The sequence below is a fragment of the Heterocephalus glaber genome, unplaced genomic scaffold, assembly GCF_053883595.1.
Source record: "Heterocephalus glaber isolate CG9 unplaced genomic scaffold, H.glaber_assembly_v1.0 deba00000281, whole genome shotgun sequence".
NCBI classification, from domain to species: domain Eukaryota; kingdom Metazoa; phylum Chordata; class Mammalia; order Rodentia; family Bathyergidae; genus Heterocephalus; species Heterocephalus glaber.
This window is the reverse complement of record NW_028258139.1, coordinates 34,892,712-34,913,070: the sequence shown is the minus strand read 5'-3', so window position 1 is coordinate 34,913,070 and position 20,359 is coordinate 34,892,712. Positions and strand designations below refer to the sequence as shown.

Here is a 20,359-nt window from a genome sequence, read left to right as displayed (position 1 = left end):
TTTGCTATTATTAGGGTAACCATATTGTACATTTGATTATTAATAGTGCAGTAATTCACTTAAATTTTGTCTACTCATGGCCAATTATATTGCTTTAAACTTCTCACAACAATGTTACAGTGAATGTAATACTTTTATAGATTTTTACTCATAAATGTATTTATGTTATATTCCTACAAATAAAAAGGTCAAGTAGAAAATATGCCATTTTAATTTGACAGATATTCTCAAACTCCCCTCAAATAAGCCTTCTGTTTATCAGATGCTAACGCTGTACAGTAATGTCTATCTCCCTTCACCTGTATGCCCAATTCAGATACCGTTGTTCCTTCTCATTTTTGCTGGTGTGACTGATTTAGACCTGTACTATTAGGAGTGTGTGGTCTGTGACGTCATGGGAAGGAGAATGCCTGCTTCTACCTGGGGCCTGTGGTTCATGTTTCCTGACCATGGGTGCCTTGGTCTCTGGCAGAGGTAGGGTGGGTACCTGCTACATTCAGCTGCTCCCAAAGCAGCTTCCCAATTTATCTGAAATAATTCCTTCAGGTCCTCTCCTGTTTTTTTACATTGTGACCCTGACCTTGAAGCAGTCTCACGGACACTCCATTTTCATAGCAGTACTTCTTAGATGTATATTAGCCTGGGATTTCCTGTGGGGTGCTTCCTCCCTTTGTCCAATCTTATAGTCTTCTCTGCCCAGAAATTTATTAAAGTTTTCTGGGCTTTTCAGAGTGCCCTTTTCTTCCTTCCCAATGAAGCTGCACATTTCTTCTTTTTGTCTTTGTTATCTTCTTCAACTTACACTTTGCAAAACTGTTATTTTATTGAAGTAATTCTCATGTTCATGCAGATCACTGAAATTGGTGATAACTTTACTTTCTGATGAATATTAACATCTATTTATAAGGGCAATGAAACTGATTTTCCAGTAAATAAATAATTATCATTTTATAGTTTGTACATCTATTAAAATAGAAACAAAAACATGGGAGAGCAAGATATCCATAGCAACACATTTTATCTACTGGCCTTTTTTGCGGTTTTGAAATTACTGCATATATTATATGCCGATGTAATATTTTGATTGTTTTGTAGTAAAGAAAATTTCTAAGCTTTTTGTGTAATGTTACAGTGAATATAATTGTTTATATATCTTTAGTCACATATATATTTATTTCAATAGATTATATTCCAGATTCATCATTATACTTTTATAACATTCCATGCTTAAAATTATTTAATTGCTACCTTTTGTTTTTATCCATGATTTTATAATTATAATAAAGTTAATAAAATTAAATATGAAAATTAGAGGTTTGATCTGAAAGAAGTTTTATTGACACCGAGAAATTAAAGGAGCAGTCTATAAACAGTTTATTTACCATCTAGAGACATAAGACCTATTAGTGGATTTATTTCTTTTTATGGACATTAGTCAGATCCATTCTTCTGTGCAGATATATTTTAAATTTTATAGTATATTTGTCCTTCTGTTCTTCTGCATTTCTTCATTTACTACACTTCTTTAATCAGTGTACTCTTTTCTTTAGTTCTTATAGTCACCTAATTACTTTTTCTTCCTTACCCTCCTAATTACCCTTAAAGTTTATTTTTGTTCTCAAAATGTTTCTTGGATTGATCCTTTGGTTTACTGTTAAATCAGCTTTTTTTTTCATTGTTTATTGGTACATTTTAGGTATACAATACAGTTACATTCACCACTGAGAATTTGTACCTTTACATGCTATATCTTGGTTCTTATTTTTTCCCCATTCCCCTCCTCTCCCTTCAACCCTTCCAGCCTCTCTATTTATAAAGACTTTGTTTCCATTTTTTCCTTTTCTCATATTTTTTCCTTTTCCTTCTTTCCTTTCCCCTATCCCTCCCACTTCCCCTACCCCTTTAGACCTTTTCTTCCTATTTCACATTACTAATTATATATTTTGATCCTTATTTACACTTTTAGTTTCTCACACCAGAGAAACTATTTGGTATTTAAACACATATGTCCTATTTATTTCACTTAAAGAAGGAAATAAACATATGAAAAAATGTTCAACATCACTGGTCATTCAAAAGATGCAGATGAAAACAACACTGAGATTCCACCTCACCCCAGAAAGAATGGCTGCTATCAAGAAATCTACCAATAAATGCTGGTGGGGTTGTGGGGAGAAAGGAATGCTTCTCTATTGTTGGTGGGAATGCAGACTGGTGCAACCACTGTGAAAATAAATATGAAGATACCTCACAAAACTAGGAGTAGAGGTCCCATTTGACCCAGCTATTCCCCTTCTGGGTATCTTCCCAAAAGAATTAAAAGAATCATAGCACAGTGAGATATATGCACCCATGTTCACAGCAGCACAGTTTGTAATAGCTAAAACTTGGAAACAGCCAAATAGCCCATCAACTGGAGACTGGATAAAGAAAATGTGTTTTTGTAAAATAAAATGGAGTAATAGCCATAAACAATGAGAAATTAGCTAAATGGATGCACACTGAGGTGATACTCTTAAGTGAAATAGATAGGGTACACATGTGTAAATTCCCAATAGTTTCTCTGGTGTGAGAAACTGAAAGTGTAAATGAGGGCTAAAATGTATAATAGTTAATGTGAAATAGGAAGAAAAGGGGCAAAGGGGAAGGGGAAGTGGGAGGGGTAGAGGAAAGGAAACAAGGGAATGGAATTAATATGAGAAAATGGAAAAACGGAAAGAAAGTCTTTGTAAATAGGGAGGGGTGGAGGGGTTGAAGGGAGGGCAGGGGATGGAGAAAAATAAGAATCAAGGTAGAATATGTAAAAGTACAAATCTAATCTCCAATGACGAATGTCATTATATTGTATACCCCCTCGGTCCCAAGAAGAGTACAGCGAAATGCTTCCCTAATGAGACTCACCTTGTGATTTTAGCCCTTTGCCATTCCCATCATAAACTTGGGTACCTTTTTGTAAAAAAAAAATTTAGTACCCAGTTTTTGGAATCACTTCTTGACTAAATAGTGTTAATATTAATGCCAAATAAAAAGTACACCACTATATAAGTCAACTTTCTTTTGTTGGGATGAAACATGTGATACCCACAACTTAAAAGAGAAAAGGTTTAATTTGGCTCATTGTAGGGAATGGGGAAAGGGAACATTACTAGAACCTCTGCAGTAAGTCCTAGTCTCCTGCGAGCTATGGCAGCACAAGGTGAATTACAGGAAAGGTAGAAAAATGAGACTGAGAAGAAGCTGAGCTTTGGGTCTGATCAGTGCTGCTCTGGGCAGCGAAGAAGAAAGCCCCCAGCTTACCTCACATTTTATTCAGTACTCAGTACATCGGGAGAAACAAATGTAACAAATGACTTGCAGAGAGTTCAGTACATCGTGCATAAATAAGATGTAACAATCCAAGAACAAGGAGGAACTGAGTAGATGTTTGTTCCTTCCAGGATGTTCTCAGCTTCCAGGATGTTTCTTGTCCTGGAGAATCACAGCATCACTGGATCATTGAGGTCTCAGCTGTGTCCAGAGGCCAAAATGGAATTATGTCTCAAAATTCCATACCTGGTCTGTAGGCAGGAGAACTAGGCTAACCAAATGATTTTACCCTAAAATTATGTAGCATTGCTCCCAACAGCTCATGGTTTTGGGATTTTAGTTTATAGTCAGTTGGCTCAAAGGCAGAAACAGCATGGTGGAAAGCATGGCAGAGGATAGCTGTTCACTTCATGGCAGGCAAGAAGCAGAGAGATATGAAGGATCTGAGGAGGGTTACAACCCTAGTGACAAATATCTTCCAACCAGGCCCTACCTCCTAATAGCACATTTAGCCATGAACTCATCAATAGATCAATTCACTATTGAGTATAACTCCCTCGTGATCCAATCACCTTCCCAAACCCCCACTGCTAAACACCTGCGAATTCTGGAGGACATTCTAGATCAAAATATACCATTCTACCCCTAATCCTAAAAGTCTCATGTTCATCCAATTATATAAAATGTATTTAGCCTACCTGTAAGTGTTGCCAAAGTCTGAACAGTATCAGCTGTAATGAAAAGCGCTCCTCCAAAGTCTGCTCTGACACTCAAGGCCACTATAAAAATTGAAAAGAAAGTTAAGTAATTCCAACATACAATGGCACATGGTAAACATTTCCATTCCAAAAAGAAGGGATAATCATGTTGAAAAGAAAGAGGCATCCATGTTCATAGATTCTAGGACAATTTCAGAATTAAAATAAACAGTGGTAATAAAAGATGATATCTTGAAGAGTCCATTGTTACACCCAGTGAGAGAGAACCAACCAGAGACCGATATTAAATCCACACAGGAGTTTATTACCGGCCGGGACCTGAGCTGAGCATCAGACTCCAGCCCCGACTGGAGGTTGACAAACATGTTTTATACACCTTTGAGGCCAACAGTTTCTAGGCCCCCCTATGGGATAGAACTAGTAAAGCAAGCAAAAGGTACAGAAGCGGAACGTCCTGCTGTTAGAACGTTTGTAAAACAATAGTTGATTAATTGTTGTTTCTAAGAGACTCTCTAAGGGGAGGAGGTTTCTAAACTTCCTCCTTCTGAGTTCATCTAAAGGGCAGGCAGGTGGGTCAAGCAGCAATATGGAGTCTGTCTTGCTAACAAGGGTCCTTCATCCATAAATCCATACTGAGAAATAAATAAATGAGTAATTATTAAATAGTTGAGTTACTCTAGAAACAGAATTCTAATTAGTAAATGTAGGATGAGTTCTGGCATTAGAAATTTACCACATGGCATTTTCCATAGTAATAATAATTCCAGGAAAGAATTATCAATGACTATTAGAAGCAATGAGCAAAAGTTGATTTAAAAAAAAGAAATTTCACAGTTTGGAATGATCTCTCAAAAATATTCTTATTAATTTCAAAGTAAACATTGTAACTTTCCCATAACCTGCGAAATAGTACTTTAGTTAAATGATTAAAGAATATTCTGATTAAATGAATGTCCTTGAAGTTAAGTAACATGATTGTCTTTCAGGCAGAATATAGTTGGGTCTTATTTTACTTTTATTCTTTTGGTTGCTCTGACTTTTATTGGAGAATTTAACTCATTTACTTTCAAGGTAACTATTAATAGGTAGGGACTTACTACTGTCTTTTTGCTACTTGTTTTCTAATTGTTTTGATACAATACTGTTTCCTGCTGTCTTCTTTTGTGGATTTGTGATTTTCTGTATTGGTATGCTTTAAATACTTTCTATTTTTGTTTTATTCTTCTGCTCTAGATTTTTGCTGGTTTTTATCATGAGGCTTATACTCAACATCTTATAACAGCCTATATCAAGTCAATAACAGCAAATTTATTGCATAGAACAATTCCACACTTTTACTTCCCCACATACATTTTATGTTTTGGGGTGTCAAAATTTACATCATTTTATAAAGTGTATTCCTTGAGAATTTATTTTACCTACAGTTGTTATTAATACTTTAACACATTGGGGATAAAATTGCTTTATGCACTGTCATTATAGATGTAGAATTTTCTGAATGTGGGCCTCAGGAAAATCCTGTGTCTGGCTTTGTGGGGAGGAAAATATAGCCAGTATGAGACTCTTCTTCTTAAACTTCTAAGTTAGATTTAATTCAGTTCTGTAAATCACATGGGTGCCTTAGGGTGGTTCCCAAGAATTGAGATTTTCAAAAGGGTATTCAGGTTTGTAGGTAGCTGCTGGTTAAACATTTTTTGGAGAGGAGAAGGACATTTGGCACCTGAGACTTTCTGTTCTATCACCTTGCTGAAGCCACTCATTATAGATGTTTCAAATCAGTAAATTTTAATTCTGTGCAGTTTCTTCATGTAGTTCTCATTTGTATTTATAGTGTTTCTGTGTTTTAGATACAAATATCTTCAAATCTTTGTATGAGTGCTTTTTGGAGACTTTGATTGCAAAGTTCAAGCCAGTAGATATTCTCAATGACAGGCCCTTCACTCCAAAGATGCACTCAGCCTGACTTTATTAAGCTAACTACATCTACTATTCTTACTGAAATTGCTTTTTTTACTCTTTTTTTAAATTTAATTTTATTTTTATTTTTTTTATTTTTTGCTTTCTTACTCTTTGCCAGCCCCTACTCCATCCCATATTCACTTTGGTTTTCATTTTTTTAGGGCAAAGAAGAGTTTTTAAATAAGAAGAAATAAATGACAAATTAATGTGAGCTACTAGAGAAAAATAATCCCTTTTATGACCTTGTTTTTAGTAACTTATTATCATGTTACTCTTTTCATCCTCAAAATACAAACAGAAAACCATCCAAAGTCAAAGTATCAAAAGTGATATCTTACTACTTATTGTAATATCTGGAGAACAAACTTTCCCACCTAAAATGATACAAATCTGTACTTGGTGAAAGACAGAAAATGGTAAGTGAGAATGAAGTCACTAAAAGCCTCCCACTAGGACCTGCAGCAGAGCCATTTCAATTTATCTCTACCAATTCAAGTTGCATAAAATAACTCCTAAAAATGTAAATATGAGAACTCAAGTGTGTAAGTCCACTGTCAAATTCATTTTTATTTATGAACACATATAACCTACTGTGTAGTCAATAGCAATACATGAAGAAAAGAATTAATAAGACCCAAGGCTATCCTTAGAAAGGCCCTCTTACAAGTTTGACCCTTGGTCTGGGAACTTAAATAGTAAACCATTCTCTGTACTGATAAAGAATTTCCTTAAGTGATGGAATGACTTAATATGTCTTGATTATACAAAGACCATGATTTATGTGAATATCTACTTTCCACCTGGAAGTCTGGGACCTCGATACATCTAGAAAGAAGGAACTCACATGGTAATTTTTCACTGAAAGCCTGGGGTGTTGTGTATCTATCTAATAAGCTTCCCTGATAGACAGTACTTCACACATATTGGCAAACTCCTTGCTACAGGAAGTAAGTTTGTCCTGTGTTACTCCATTGATGGAAGACTCTTGGGAACTTGTGCCTAGTTTCTCTGCTTTCCCCCATGTGCCTGTTTTCTTTGCTGATTTGTTCTATGTCCTTTAACAAATAGCAGCTGTAAATGCACTATATACTGAGTTTGAAACTGGGAGTGGTCTTTCATGCTTCTCAAACACAACATTTTATTGAAATGTCTGCATTAAGATATATGGATTCTAAATAACTGACTAATACATTCTCTGTGAATGAGAAAAGTGAGTAACCTATCCTGATTTTAAGAAATTAATGACATGTTGGCTCAGTCTGCATATAGACTTTGTAAAAAGAATATTCAGTTAACTGAGTCAAAGTAGAGTAAGGTAAACACAAGAAGCTTACTGGTATGAGTGTTTTGAAAGTGCAGACACTGCATCTTACTCAGATTATCAGAAAAGCTAGAGGTACGTAAATTACCTTTATAAAGACAAGTTGGTTTTGATAGGTTATAGTACAAGTGTATCAGGAAATAAAATACATCAGTAATTGCTGTATATGACATGAAGTAGTGTTTTCAAATGCTCTTACTTAAAATCTAAATAATTTTAATATCTTATTTATGGCTCAGTTTCATACAAAACTGATGAATTGTTACAAAAAGTCCATCAGAATTCAATAATATTTTAAAGTGTTCCTCTTATTAAACTCAAGCATAGAACTATGCTCTATTTGTTTTTAATTGCTTTTCTTTTCTGTCTCTCTTTTGTTAAGGTCCATCATGAGTGACAAATGGGACTCAAACCCTTCCAAAAACTGGGATCACATCTGGAGTGTCAATGACACACAGCATCATCTGGTCTCAGATATTAACATTACCTATGTGAACTACTATCTTCGCCACCCTCAGGTGGCAGCAATCTTCATTATTTCCTACTTTCTAATCTTCTTCTTGTGCATGGTGGGAAACATCATGGTTTGCTTTATTGTTGCAAGGAACAAACATATACACACAGTCACTAATCTCTTCATTTTAAACCTGGCAATAAGTGATTTATTAGTTGGCATATTCTGCATGCCTGTAACACTGCTGGACAATACTATAACAGGTATGTTGGATTATGTGTGGTGCAAAGATGATATGGAAAAGTGTTAGGTCAGATGTCACTGCAGACAGAGCAGGATCCTTCATTCATTCACAAATGTTGATGAAGTCCAAAAACTGTTCCAGATTCCTGCCCTTATGAGGTATATATTCTAAAGGACAAGATAGACAATAAACAGACATATAATTTGAAAATACTTAACCAAGAAAGATAAAGCCAGTTACAGTGACAGAGTAGATGTTATTTTTACAGAGAATTCAGTGAAGGTCATCAGAGAATGAGATCTAGCACTTCTTATCAGAATTATTGAATTCCCTTAAGAGAGAACAAGTCACATACAGTAAAGCAGAAATATTATTAAGTATATTATGGAGTATAAAATTCAAGGAATTGTTGCATCTGATTCCAACATACCACCAAAGAAGTTTCAATCTAATGTAAATAGACATGGAGGCCCTGCTGTGGTTAGCAAGGGAGATTTCTAACAGTTTTGGTGGGAAGATAGAACAGTCCCAATGATTTCTCAAAATATGGCAGTTTACATGTGTAACATAAATCATTCTCATTGTGAGGCTTAGGATGCCTCCCTGTGGTAGGTACTTCTGGGTCCAAAATCTTGTTGCTTTAGCACCGTATAGAATGCTGCAAGGTGAAGGAACAGCGTATTTCCAGATCCCAGAACAGTTCGCATTTAGAAGTAGCTTATATGTGTTATATATATGAATGAATAATACTCAACATGCTCACATTACAATCTGAAAAATGAAGTAGTCAATGAATATATTAGAGCAGCTTGAGGATATCATAGCTCTTATCTTTTTAGAGTATTCAGCTTGGCAAAGAAGTTTCTCTCTGGAGTTTTCCTCTGCTTTTTTCCTTTGTCTGTAATAGGAGTTAAAGGGAATTCAGAGTGTCTATTTTATCAGTAACACACTGCACAGATTATGAGTTTTTATGATATTTGTTATTAAACAAATAATAATTGAGGAAGTAGCGTGCTCAAGATACTGTGCTAGACAAGTGTTTGAAAGAATTGGTAAACAATTATTGTCCCTCAGGCAAGTTGCTTTGCCAAGAACTGCTCTCAATATTTTCTCCCATAAACATTTTTTAAAAATTTATTTGTTGCATTAGTACATGTTTGCAGTACATACTGCTTACATTCCTTGTTGGAGGATTGTACATGTAATTAACACATTTTTATTCCTTTTTTGCATGCTAATTACCCTGTCTTCCCCTCTTGATTTCAATTCCTAGGAGGCAGCTTCTTTCAGCACTTTTTGTCTTTATTTTTGTAATTTTACCGTATTTCTCAGTAACATCCTTTCCCTGTAATATATTGTGTCCAAACCATAGATGATTTAAATTTTGCTCTTATAATTCTGTGTAAATACAAGCATACATTCAAACACTTCACCTTCTCTCTTTCTACCAATGTAACAATGTAACAATTACACCACTATCCAGAGTATATATTCTTATTTTATACGTATCTTATCCTTGCCAAAGCAGTGAAGTGCTCTGATATCAATTTCACTAACAAAATGTTTGATTTTTGACTTTACCAAGGATATCATTGAGTGGGAAAGGGACATGAATTCAACAATCCAACCAGGTTTATTGCTAAAGCTGAGAAGGACCTCTCTATGTGAGCAGAACAGAGAAGGTGTCTCTTATAGGCTAAGAGGCTTTTTGTAGAATTTTTTGGTGGGTTTTTGAGGGGATGGGTCAGGGAAACACCATGCTTGTGGCTTGCTGATATATCCTCTGTGAACTCTGTAACCTACTGATATGTCCTCTGTGACCTAAGTGAAATGAAACCTATGTTTCTCTAAGATGGTGAGTGGGCTCATTGGAACTGGTGATGTCCCTGTCCAGGCTCAATCAAGTGTGATTTGATTTTCTTAGTTTTTGCTGTGTACTTATTGGTGAGGTATCCTCAAATTCTCTTCCCAGAGTGTTACTTTCATGTTAGCACTTTCAAATACACCCAGGAATCTATGAGCTGCATCTAGTGGTGCTCTCTACCCCTTTTCCTGTCTGAAACTGATGTTCTCCAAGCACGAAGATCAATGACTGCTGCTGTGGGATGTCCCTCCACTGGTTTGGCATAGAAAATACTAATGTGTGATTTGGATATTGATTTAAATAAAAACTATGGTATTTTTACATTGGTAGAAAGAGAGAAGGTGAAGTGTATCTAGACCTATTTGTGTTCACGCAGTGGAAGTCAATTATAACAGTTCTTTTTCACTCTTCTGTCCTCCACTCCCTATTTTTTGCATGCCATGTATGCTTATTTCTTGGTTTCTTCTTTCCTGAGAAATGGATATTGAAATAAAACACATTTGAGGTCTTGTATGTCTGAAGATATCTTTATTTTGCCTTGATGTTTGATTATAATTAAGTGCATGAGGAATTCTAGGTTGGAAATTTCTTCCCTTAGAATTTTTTAAAGATTTCTCTTTTGCTATTGCATTGAAATATGGAGTTATTGCTGAAGAATCTGGTGTCATTTGTCATTTGTTACTCATGATTTGTATCTTTTATTCATAAAAGTTTATACACTTTTCATCCCTAGTTTTCTGAATTTTAAGAAATATGCATTGTAGGAAGTCTTTTTGTTTTATATTTATTGCACTGGACACACACTTGTTATTTCTATCAGGAAACAAATACTCTCCAATACTGGTGGATTTTCTTGAAGAGTTCTTTCCATTTTTCTTTCTACTTATATTAACCACAGACTGAAGATTCTGAATTTCCCGTTTTGTATTTTTTCTTCTATTTTCTGTCCGTGGTTGTTCATTTTCAAAGACTTTATTTACTTTCTCATTGAATTTTACATTGATTTAATTTCTGTTATTAAAACTTAAATTATTTGTGCCATTTTAATTTTTTATTTCCTACAGTATCATGTATGTGTCACGTATAAAATGTGTTCTGTCTCTGATTTCGTTGGTAATGCTGTTAGAGTCTTTTTCATTTATAATTGTTTTATAATTGTTATGCAAGGCTTACCTTGCATAACAAATACTTTGAGGTTTGTTTTTCTCAGTGAGAAACTACTGAGCTACTTTCTCAGCTACTATGTAGCTGCCTAGACGTTCCTTGTGCTTGGAGGTTGAGATTAGACCATTCCTAGCTTTGTAGTTTGGACCATTCATTGGGAAAATTTTTAGATGATTTATTGCAAAGTGTTCTTCATTCTGGAAGTAGCTATGATGTAAATTGTCTTGTTACATTTTGTATAAATGATTATAGTTTATTCTGTGTACAACTCCAGACTATTCATAATTAATTTGGCATATTTCTAAACTAGAACACCAGTATTCTGATTGTTTTTGCTTATTTATGGGGCATTATCACATAAGGATTAATTGCATGGCCTCTGGAAACCTATTGCCTGAGTTCAAATCCTTATGCAACTAACTGGCTGCTACAAGGCATGTTATGTGATTATGCTTGTTACCTTGTCTATATACATCATGAGAATGCCAAAGCCTTCAAAAGCTTGTCATAGGGTTAGATATGGAATACATTTAGAGCATTTATTAAAGTGCCTGGACTTTATTTATTAAAGAGCCTGGATAAATTATAAGTTTGACATCATTACTATCATTACTATTATTAGAGTACTAAAAAACGAGCTCTGGAGAAATTAGTGAAAATACTGGAAAACATTGTTCTATAACCATAAGAAAACAGTTGCATTATTTTTTTTACATATTTCCATTCATATTCTCCATGCAATAAAAAAGTGAACTTTTCAAAGCCTTCTGCATTTCCCTTTCAGGATGGCCATTTGGAAGTGCAATGTGCAAGATCAGTGGATTGATCCAGGGAATATCAGTCGCGGCTTCAGTCTTTACTTTATTTGCAATATCAGTGGATAGGTGAGTTATCACCACCTTCTTTTTTTTTTTTCTGGTTCTGGGGATTGAACTCGGGTCGTTCCGCTTGCAAGGCAGGTGGCGGAACCACTGAGCTAAATCCTTGGCCCTATCACCAACTTCTTAATCCAAGTAAATGCCAGCCCACCAGAAAATATAATCTGCTAGATGTAGGTGAATCTTCTCCAAATAATATTAATAATACCAGGAGCAAGGCATGTACCTACTAAAGACTGCGTATGAAAAAAAAAGTAAGTCTATTGAATTATCTATATTTAAAGTTATATATTAGGAATAATACTCTTACATTTTTCACATTAGAATTTGCTAATTGTGGATGTATAAATGTGCTGAAATAAATGTGAAACACCATCTAGATTTTAAGTTAAAAATCATTTATCTACTAATTTACATACTTTGTTGAGATTTTATGATGTGCCACATATTGCGCTGGGTGGTATAACATCTAAAATAAATGAGATCAAGTGCTACCTCAGAAAGTCCACAGCCCAGTGGAATAGAAAGACCTACTAAAAATCTTTACAACTAACACTGTCTACTAGGAGTCCCATCCATAACAATCATGGAAAAGAGAGAATGATTAATTGTTAGGACAGGAAATAATGAGTTCAGAGCACAGGTGAGACTTGTCTAACTCTTGAAAGGCAAAAAATTTACCTTGGGAAAATGGAGAAAGGACACCTCTGAAGACCAGCATATACACGGGACACTTGAAACATCCACAGCAAGGCAGAGGCAGTTCCGCTCAGGATGGGGCGGAGGTGGGGTTGCAGTCACAAAAGGAGACAAGAGTGGATTCTCCATGGCTGGCTCACCCATTTAAGGAGTGAAAATTTTGTTCTGAAAACAACAGGAATCAATCAAAGTCTTTTAAGCAGAAGATGAATAGTTAGATTTTTATTTTAGACACAATAGCACATGTCTAAAAGTGGGCTGCAGTAGTATGAGGTTAGAGAGAGGGAGAGCTATAAAGACACCACACAGATGGAAGAGGGTGTGCATATCTATTAAAATGGTGGCAACTAACGATGCACTGGAAGATAAAATATGTAAGTAAGTGAAAGTGATCTTATAAAGGAACCAATCACTCAACTAATGATACTGTGTGTGTGTGTGTGTGTGTGTGTGTGTGTGTGTGTGTAGACAGTGACAGAACAAAGTTAAAAATATGAAATCCAATTGACATCCAAAAAACAAGTTAGGAGATTCTACTTTGAACATTAATCTATTATTTACATCATTTACATGATATTTTTTATTTTTTTCTCTTAAATTCTTTTATTGGAACATTTTAGGTATACAACACAATTACATTTCTCATTGGGAACTGGTACCTTTATATGATGCATCTTGGTTCTTATTTTTTCCCCGTTCTTAACCCTCCCTTCACCCCCTCCACCTTTCCCTATTTACAAACACTTTATTTCCATTTTTTTCCATTTTTCTGCATTTTTCCTTTCCCTTCTTTCCTTTCCCCTGCCCCTCCCACCACCCTACCCCTTTGGACCTTTTCTTCCTATGTTGCATTATCGATTATTCATTCTAATCATCGGTACATTTTAGGTATACAATATAGTGACATTCATCATTGGAAATTTGCACCTTTACATAGTCTCTCTTGGTTCTTATTTTTCACCCTTGCCCAGCCCTCTCTTCAACCCCTCCATTCCTCCCTATTTACAAAGATTTTGTTCCTATGTTTCCATTCTCTCATATTAATCCCATTCCCTTCTATCCTTTCCCCTGGCCCTCCCACTTCCTTCCCCTTTGCCCCTTTTCTTCCTATTTCACATTACCTATTATACATTTTAGGCCTTATTGCACTTTCAGTTTCTCACACAAGAGAAACTATTCAGTATTTATACATGTGTGTCCTATTTATTTCACTTAAGACTATCGCCTCAATGTGCATCCATTTAGCTATAAATGTCTCTAATTTCTCATTTTTTATGGCTGAGTAGTACTCCATTTTATTTTTAAAAACCACATTTTCTTTATCCAGTCTCCAGTTGATGGGCATTTGGGCGGTTTCCAAGTTTTAGCTATCACAAACTATGCTGCTATGAACATGGGTGCACATATATTACTGTGGTATGATTCTTTTAATTCTTTGGGGAAGATCCCCAGCAGGGGATACGCTAGGTCAAATGAGACCTGTAGTCCTAGTTCTTTGAGGTATCTCCATACTGATTTCCACAGTGCTTGCACCAGTCTACACTCTCAACAGCAGTGGAGCAGGGTTTCTCTTTCCCCATAGCCCCAACAGCATTTGTTATTGGTTGATTTCATGATAGCAGCCATTCTTTCTGCAGTGAGGTGGAATCTCAGCATTGTTTTCATTTGCAACTCTCGAATAACCAGTGATGTTGAACATTTTTTCATGTGTTTATTTGCTATTTCTACTTCTTTGTCTGAGAAATGTCTGTTCATTTCAGATGCCCATTTTCAGATTGGGTCTTTAAATTTGAGAGGTCTGATCTTTTTATATTCTTTATAGATTCAAGATAGTAGACCTTTGTCTGAGGAAGAGCAGGTGAAGATTTTTTCCCACATTGTGGGTTGTCTCTTCACACTGCTAGTGGTTTCTCTTGCTGTACATAAGCTTTTTAATGAGAAGAGATCCCACCTGTTGATTGTTTGTGCTAGTTCATGGGCAACTGAGGTTTTGTTCATAAAATCTTTTCCTACACCGATGTCTTCAACGGTTCTACCTAAACTCTGTTCCAAGTGGTTCAGCATTTCTACTTGAATATTTAGATCTTTAATCCATTTCAGTTTTAGTTTAGTGCATGGCAAGAGATATAGGTCTAGTTTTAATCTTTGGCAAGTTGAAACCCAATTTTTCCAGCACCACTTATGAAAGAGGCTATCTTTCTTCCAGTGAGGGTGTTTGGCTCCATTATCGAAGATGAGATGGCTGAGTGTGTCTGGCGTTGTTTCTGCATCTTCTAATCTGTTCCACTGGTCCTCAGGTCTGTTTCTTTGCCAGTACCATGCTGTTTTTATCATAGTAACTTTGTAGTATAGTTGCAGGTTGGGGATTATGATAGCCCCTGCCATGTCTCTGTTAACTAGAATTGCTTTTGCTATTCTGAGTCTCTTCTTGTTCCAAATGAATTTTTGGATTGTTTTCTCAAGGTCCATGAACTATGCTCCTGGGATCTCAATTGGAATTGCATTGATTCTATCTAGCAGTTTCAGAAGTACGGCCATTTTCACTATATTAATCCTTCCTATCCAGGAGCACGGGATGTCTTCCATTTTCTGATATCATCTTCAATCTCTCTTTTCAGAGTGCTATAGTTTTCAGAGAAGAGGTCTTTGATTTCTTTTGGTAGGTTGATTCCTAGGTATTTCAGTTTTTTGGATGCTATTGTGAAAGGAATTATTTGCCCTATTTCTCTCTCAGTGAGTCTATAATTCATATAGAGGAAAGCTACTGATTTTTGTGTGTTGACCTTGTAAGCAGCTACTTGACTGAATTTGATTATTAAGTCTAGAAGGCTTTTGTTGGAGTTCTTGGGGTCTTCTATATAGAGTATCATGTCATCTGCAAATAATGACAATTTGACTTCTTCATTTCCTATCTTTATTCCTTTTGTTTCTTTCTCTTGCCTAATTGCCATGGCTAATGTTTCCAAAACTATATTGAACAAGAGTGGTGATAGTGGACATCCTTGTCTTGTTCCTGATTTGAGTGTGAAGGATTTCAGTTTTTGACCATTTAGTATGATATTGGCTGTTGGTTTTTCCTAGATGGCTTCTATCAGTTTGAGGTAGAGACCATCTATTACAATTTTTTCTAGGGTTTTTATCATAAATGCATGTTGGATTTTGTCAAATGCTTTTTCTGTGTCTATGGAGATAATCATATGGTTTTTGTCCTTGGCTCTATTGATATAGTGTATTACATGGATTGATTCACATATGTTGAACCATCCCTGCATCCCTGGGATGAATCCCACTTGATGAGGGTGTGTGATCTTCTTGATGATTTTCTGCATTCTATTTGCTAGTATCTTATTAAGGATTTTTGCATCTATGTTCACTAATGAGATTGGCCTATATTTCTCCTTTTCAGTTAGGTCTTTCTCTGCTTTGGGGATCAAGGTGACACTTGCTTCCAGGAATGAATTTGGGAGTATTGCTTCCCTTTCAATTTCATTGAAGAGTTTAAACAGTAGTGGCAGTAGTTCCTCTCTAAATGTCTTGTAGAATTCAGCAGTGAAGCCATCAGGGCACAGGCTTTTCTTAGTTGATAAGTTTTTAATTACATTTTCAATTTCCTTGGTTGATATTGGGTTGTTTAGAATTTTTAGGTCTTCTTCGTTCAACTTTGGTAATTCATATGTATCTAGGAACCTGTCCATTTCTTCTGTGTTGTCCATCTTCTTGGCATATAGGTTCTGGAAGTAGGTATTGCTGATCCTCTGGATTTCTGCTGGGTCTGTTGTAATTTCACCCTTTTCATTCCTAATTGCATGGATTTGGGCCTTTTCTTTCCTTTTTCTGATAAGGTTGGCTAAGGGTTTGTCAATTTCGTTGATTCTTTCAAAGAACCAACTCTTGGCTTCATTGATTTTTTGTATCATTCTCTTAGTCTCCATTGCATTGATTTCTCCTCTGACCTTTATAATTTCCTCCCTTGTATGAGCTCTGGGGTTGTCCTGTTCTTCTTTTTCTAGAAGCTTGAGGTTCAGCATCAGGTTGTTTAATTGGGCTCATTCTGTTTTCCTAATATGTGTATTCACTGCTATGAATTTCCCTCATAAGACTGCTTTCATTGTGTCCCATAGATTCTGATATGTTGTATTGTCATTGTCATTTAATTGAAGGAACTGTCTGATTTCTTCAATTTCCTCTGTGACCCATTGGTTATTCAGAAGTGTGTTGTTCAATTTTCATGTGTTTATGAAATTCTTGCAGTTTCTTTTGCTGTGGATCTCCAATTCCATCTCACTATGGTCTGATAATATACAGGGGATAACTTCAATTCCTTTGCACTTACTTAAACATGTTCTATATGTGAGTATGTGGTCTATTTTGGAGAATGACCGATGTGCAGCTGAGAAGAATGTGTATTCTGATTTTGTGGGGTGGAAGACTGTAAACATCTGTTAAGTTCATTTGTTCAAGAGTTTGATTGAGTTCTAGCATTTCATTCCTTATTTTTAGTCTAGTTGATCTATCTATTTGTGACAGTGGGGTGTTGAGTTCCCCCACTATAATTGTATTAGTGCATATATGACTTTTCATGTCTGTTAGTATTTGTTTTATATAGTTGGGTGCACTAGTGTTTGGTGCATAGATATTTATGATTGTCATCTCTTCTTCTTGGATTCTTCCCTTTACAAGGATGTAGTGTCCTTCTTTGTCTCACTTAATCAGTGTTGGTTTGAAATCTACTTGATCTGCAAAGAGGATAGCTACTCCTGCTTTTATCGGGCTCCCGTTACATGGAGTATTGTTTTCCACCTTTTAACTTTGAGTCTGTGAGCTTCATTTTGAATGAAGTGTGTTTCTTGTATGCAGTATATTGTTGGATTTTGCTTCTTGACCCATTCTGCCAGTCTATTTCTTTTGATTGGCAGATTGAGACCATTAACGTTGATGGTTATAACTGAAACATACTGACTTGTCATTGCCATGACTTTTTCTTTTTGTTGGGTTCTCCCCCTTTACATTTAATTTCTTGTCATGACAGATGGGTTCATTCTGCTTTGCTTCCTGGGGTTGTGATCCTCAACGTCTGTTCCTAGGATATTGTGTAAAATTCTTTGGAGTGCTGGTTTGGTATTCACAAAGTTTCTAATGTGCTCCTTGAAAGTATCTTATTTCTCCATCCATTTTGAAAGAGAGTTTTGCAGGGTACATCAATCTGGGTTGGAGGCTGTTTTCTTTTAGGGCTTGGAATATGTCACTCCAAGCTCTTCTTGCCTTGATGGTTTGTGTTGAGAAGTCTGCTGTGATTGTGATAGGCTTTCCTTTGTAGGTGATTTGTTTCTTTTCTCTGACTGCTTGGAGAACTTTGTTCTTCTGTTGAGTTTCTGGAATCTTAACAATTATATAGCTATGTGTAGATTTATTTTGATCAAGGCCTTTTGGAGTCCTATATGCCTCACTTATCTGTATGTCAAGTTCTTTTCCCCTGCTAGGGAAGTTTTCTGCCATTATTTCTGTGAAGAGTTTTTATGTCATCTGCACTCTCTCCTGTTTCTTCATTGAGCCCAATCAGTCTTATGTTATTCTTCTTTGCATCATCTAGCAGTTGCTGGATTGATTTCTCATGTTCCCTTATGATTTTGAAGCAATTTTTCTCTTCCTGGTCATTAATTGCAATCTTTTCCTCTATGTCTGAAATTCTGTCCTCACATTGCCTCATTCTGCTGTGTAGACTTTCAGTGGAGTTTTTCATCTCCTGGAAATCTATTTGCATCTTTTTTATGGATTCCAGTTGCTTCCTATGTTGGGATTCCATCATGTTCCTCAGTTCCTCTCTAGATTTATTAATCATGTCTTGCACTATGAGCACATTTTCTCCTCTTATCTGAGAAATCATTTCTGATTTCTTTTTTTCCAGATCCCCTTTTGTTGCCAGTTCAGTGGGTCCAGGTGGTTGAGTATCAGAGTGTTCCATCTCATTTCCCTTTGGGGTTGCTGTAGGTAATCTAGAAGTCTGGTTTTGAGACTTATTTATGTGTTTTCTCATTTCGACTGGGGGGACAGGGGGCTGCTGTTGGCTCCTGCATGGCTCACCTCCTCTGAGCTGGGAGAGTTGGGACAGGGGCCGGGACCAGCGGTAGGGATTGTGGCCCAGAATCCCCTTCCTCTGGGCTGGGAGTGGTGGGAGGAATGGTGACCCAGAAGCCCCATCCTCTGGACCAGGAGCAGTGGGATGTTGGCTCAGAAGCCCCTACCTCTGGGCTGGGAGCAGAGGGATGGATAGCAGCCTGGAAGCCCCTTCCTCTGGGCTGGGATGCCCGGGACAGATGGCGGCCCAAAAGCCCTTTCCTCTGGGCTGGGAGTGGCAGGATGGATAGTTTCTGGGAAGCCCCTTCCTCTGGGCTGGGAGCAGCAGGACAGAAGATGGCCCAAAAGCCCTTTCCTCTGGGCTGGGAGTAGCAGGAGGGATGGTGGCCGGGAAGCCCCTTCCTCTGAACCAGGAGCAGTGGGATGGCAGCTCAGAAGCCCCTACCTCTCGGCTGGGAGGGGCAGGATGGATGGCAGCCTGGAAGCCACTTCCTCTGGGCTGGGAGCAGCAGGACCTATGCTATTTTAACTTATTTCTAAGAATGTATCATGTTGTTCTTTGTTTATTTAGTTTATAGGTAAAAAGAACAGAATTTAAACATTTTATTAATCACTGTGTCTCAAAGATATAAATTTACATTAAATGTGGGGTTAATGATATCTGAACTTGCTATGTACTGTTAATGTTACTATGATTATATTAAACTATCTCATCTGTATTTTTTTTATACTACTGTATTAGTCAGCTTCCCCATCACTGGGACAAAATACTTGATACCCACAACTTAGAAGAGGTTTAATTTTGCTCATGATTTTGGGGTTTCAGTCCTGTCAGCTGGCTCTAAAGCAGAAATTGTATGGTGGAAGGGCATGGAAGAAGAAAGCTACTTGCCACATGACAGCCAGGAAGCACAGAAAAAAGAAGAAGGGAGGATCTGGGGACAAGAATACACCTGTTCAGGTCATGTCCTTCATGAGCCATCGTTCCAACCAGGTCTCACGTCCTAACAGCACATGAAATACTGACCTTATCAGTGGATGAATCCACTGCTGAGTATATTGCCCATGTGACTCAATCACTTTCCAAACATATGTTGAGACTTTTGGGAACACATTAATTCTAAACTGTAACATGTTACTCCAGGCCCTAAAAGGCTCATATTCATCTAATTATTTAAAATGTATTTGGCCCTTCTGTAAGAGTTAGCAAAATCTTAACAATTTAAGAAGTGCTGAAAGGCCAAATGCAAAGTCTCCCCTGAGACTCAGGGAAAGCCCTTTAGCTATGAGCCCTTGTAAAATTCTAAACATTAAGTACTTCCAACATACAATGACACAGAGTAAACCTTTCCATTCCAAAAGGGAGGGTTAAGAAGATAACAAAGAATTGGACCAAAGCAAGGCCAAAAATCAGCAGGGAAAATATTAAATCCTACAGCTCCATGCTCAGCACTGGGATTGGGTTGTGATGAGATGTGAGCTCCAAACATCTTGGACAGCCCCAACCCATGGCCTTTTTTAGTTGCAGCCCACACAGCTTCTTCCTTAAGCTGGCTCTATTTCTTGCCTTCAGTTTTTTCAAGCAGACATTCCAAGTTCTTGGCATCTCCAACTTCCTGCTATTCCTTTGCCTTCACTTTGCAACTTCATGAATCATTCTCTCAGGAGTATATTGC

The 20,359-nt window shown here is 36.8% G+C and overlaps 1 protein-coding gene and 1 long non-coding RNA gene across 3 annotated transcripts in view; one reads left to right on the top strand and one right to left on the bottom strand.

Annotated features, from left to right (window-relative positions):
- The window catches only part of LOC101725543 (uncharacterized), a 168,819-nt gene that overhangs the window by 84,405 nt on the left and 64,055 nt on the right, over nucleotides 1-20,359 (bottom strand). For both annotated transcript variants that reach the window (XR_015441748.1, XR_015441760.1), the window contains exons 5-6: nucleotides 12,591-12,773; nucleotides 4,005-4,085 (exon numbers count right to left, since the gene is read on the bottom strand). This is a non-coding gene — a long non-coding RNA (uncharacterized LOC101725543). The remainder of the gene's footprint in view (nucleotides 1-4,004; nucleotides 4,086-12,590; nucleotides 12,774-20,359) is intronic.
- Npffr2 (neuropeptide FF receptor 2) overlaps nucleotides 1-20,359 on the top strand; it is a 101,821-nt gene that overhangs the window by 73,012 nt on the left and 8,450 nt on the right. The window contains 2 exon segments of the mRNA XM_021249821.2: nucleotides 7,688-8,022; nucleotides 11,816-11,915. Coding sequence (XP_021105480.2) covers nucleotides 7,688-8,022; nucleotides 11,816-11,915 — 435 coding nt within the window.